This window comes from Pygoscelis adeliae, unplaced genomic scaffold, assembly GCF_000699105.1.
Source record: "Pygoscelis adeliae isolate BGI_AS28 unplaced genomic scaffold, ASM69910v1 Scaffold404, whole genome shotgun sequence".
In the NCBI taxonomy this organism is placed as follows: Eukaryota; Metazoa; Chordata; class Aves; order Sphenisciformes; family Spheniscidae; genus Pygoscelis; species Pygoscelis adeliae.
In genome coordinates, this window is record NW_008824598.1 from 73,144 (window position 1) to 75,136 (window position 1,993).

The 1,993-nt window shown below is 62.6% G+C and overlaps 1 protein-coding gene across 1 annotated transcript in view; it reads right to left on the bottom strand.

Annotated features, from left to right (window-relative positions):
* Positions 1–1,993, bottom strand: part of CELSR3 (cadherin, EGF LAG seven-pass G-type receptor 3) — a gene marked incomplete at its 5' end in the record, with an annotated part of 32,815 nt that overhangs the window by 17,963 nt on the left and 12,859 nt on the right. Inside the window, 2 exon segments of the mRNA XM_009322327.1 lie at positions 1,182–1,297; positions 1,746–1,968. Of these exon segments, the coding sequence (XP_009320602.1) occupies positions 1,182–1,297; positions 1,746–1,968 (339 nt within the window).

The window sequence follows — 1,993 nt, forward strand, 5'->3', positions numbered from 1 at the left end:
CCACAACTTCTCTGGGCAACCTGTTCCAGTGCCTCACCACCCTCACAGTGAAGAATTTCTTCCTTATATCTAATCTAAGTCTACGCTCTTTCAGTTTAAAGCCATTCCTCCTTGTCCTTTCACTACACGCCCTTGTAAAAAGTCCCTCTTCAGCTTTCTTGCAGGCCCCCTTCAGGTACTGGAAGGCTGCTATAAGGTCTCCCCGGAGCCTTCTCTTCTCCAGGCTGAACAACCCCAACTCTTCATAGCCCGTCTTCATAGGAGAGGTGCTCCAGCCCTCTGATCATCTTCGCGGCCCTCCTCTGGACTCGATCCAACAGGGATGATGGCACGCTGAAGGAAGCTGGACAGCCCTTGGACGTGCCCATCCCCCTGCAGGCACCAAGCCCTCCACACCGCCAACAGCCTTACGCAGGGATGGAGAAGGGCTTCAGAGAGACAAGCTTGGCACGCTGGCCCCTGTCTGCTGCAGCCTTGTGGCAGGAGCAGGGCGGGTGAATCACAGCCCTGGGACTGGCAGTCAGCACCCTGGGATGGCTCCTCTGTCCAGACTGACTGCCAGGGTGCCCTGGCACTGTGCAGCCGGCCCCTTGCCAGCCACTCACTGCTGGGCCTTGCCCTGAGGAGACCAGCGCAGCCAGAGCAGCAGCAGGATGGCCAGCAGGCGCTGCGTGCAGGGGAGAGGGGAGGAGCACTGGACACAGGACGGGAGGGAAGCCCCAGTTGTTAACAGGAGGGCCCAGTGCTCCTGGCAGCTGATCCTGACACCCCTCGGGGCAGGCAGGATGGGCGCAGGATGGACACAAGGCAGCAGGGATGAGACCGACAGGATAGTGAACACCCTCCCAAGAGGTTCCTCCTCTCCAGACTGGCTCATGGCAAGGCAGGAGATGAAGCTCCTGATGACATAATGGGGCAGAACGGCAGGGGAGACCTCAAAAGGGTTTCTCCCTGTTTGTGCTCACAACCCCCCTGCTGCACTTGCACTCCTAAGCCTAGGGAGGGTTCTGAGACACACACCCATCCTCTGTGCCATCCACTGACGCTCACCAACACCTCTCTCAACCCCGTCTCCCTTAGCATGGGCTCCATCCAGGGCAGCACCCCGCTCTCCCCGCTCAGCGCAGGCCTTCTCGCAGCTCCCACGGCACAAATCCTGCGACAGACAGGGCCGAGCCTACCTGTGGAGTATTTCAGCTGGACCTGCCCCTGGATGATCTCCACCGCCAGGAAGTCGTGCCTCTCGTTCAGGCGCCCATTGTAGAGCAGGAGGCCGCTGGGCTCCACAGTGCTGAACCTGGGGCAAGGAAGGAAGCGGGAGGGCAGGGTGTGCGCAAGAAGCACGCAGAGATCCCTGCTCTCCCGTGGCACACACCAGCATCCCGGCACAGGGACAAGGTGAGACCTGGCCCTGGCCCCGGGTGCAAGCCCAGCTGAGAAGGGGCTGGGAGCTTGATCCAGCGGATGCTTTGGGAGCATGGGAGGGCCTGGCATGGGGGCAGAGAGCTGGCAGCAGGGAAGGGCAGAGGCACTGAAGGAAGGGACGAGCTGATGCCAGGGGAGACTTGCCAGTGCAGATGCAGAGCCCTTTGGCTAAAGGCGCCAGGGCAGCCCCATGGCAAGGCAAAGCCAGTAACGCAGGGGTCTGGAGAGCACCAGCGAGTCCCTGGACAGGCCCAGGGTGCACAAGAGCCACCAGAGCGGGGCCTGGCTGCGGCGTCTAGCGGAGGAGGGAGAGGACTCACGAGAGGGTGAGGGTGAGGTGGAAGCGCTGGCGCAGGCCCCGGAACATGACGAAGGATCGCGGTGGGAAGGAGCGTGTGGACACCTCGCAGAAGGGTGTCTCGAAGCCACCTGCGGGGCCCTGGCAGCGAAAGCCCCCGTCGGAGCCGTTGGTGCAGGTGCCGCCATTGCGGCACACGCCGGGCACACAGCGCCCTGAGCGGCTGTCCACCTCGCAGTTCTCGCCTGGGGGGGGCGAGAGGGAGGACTG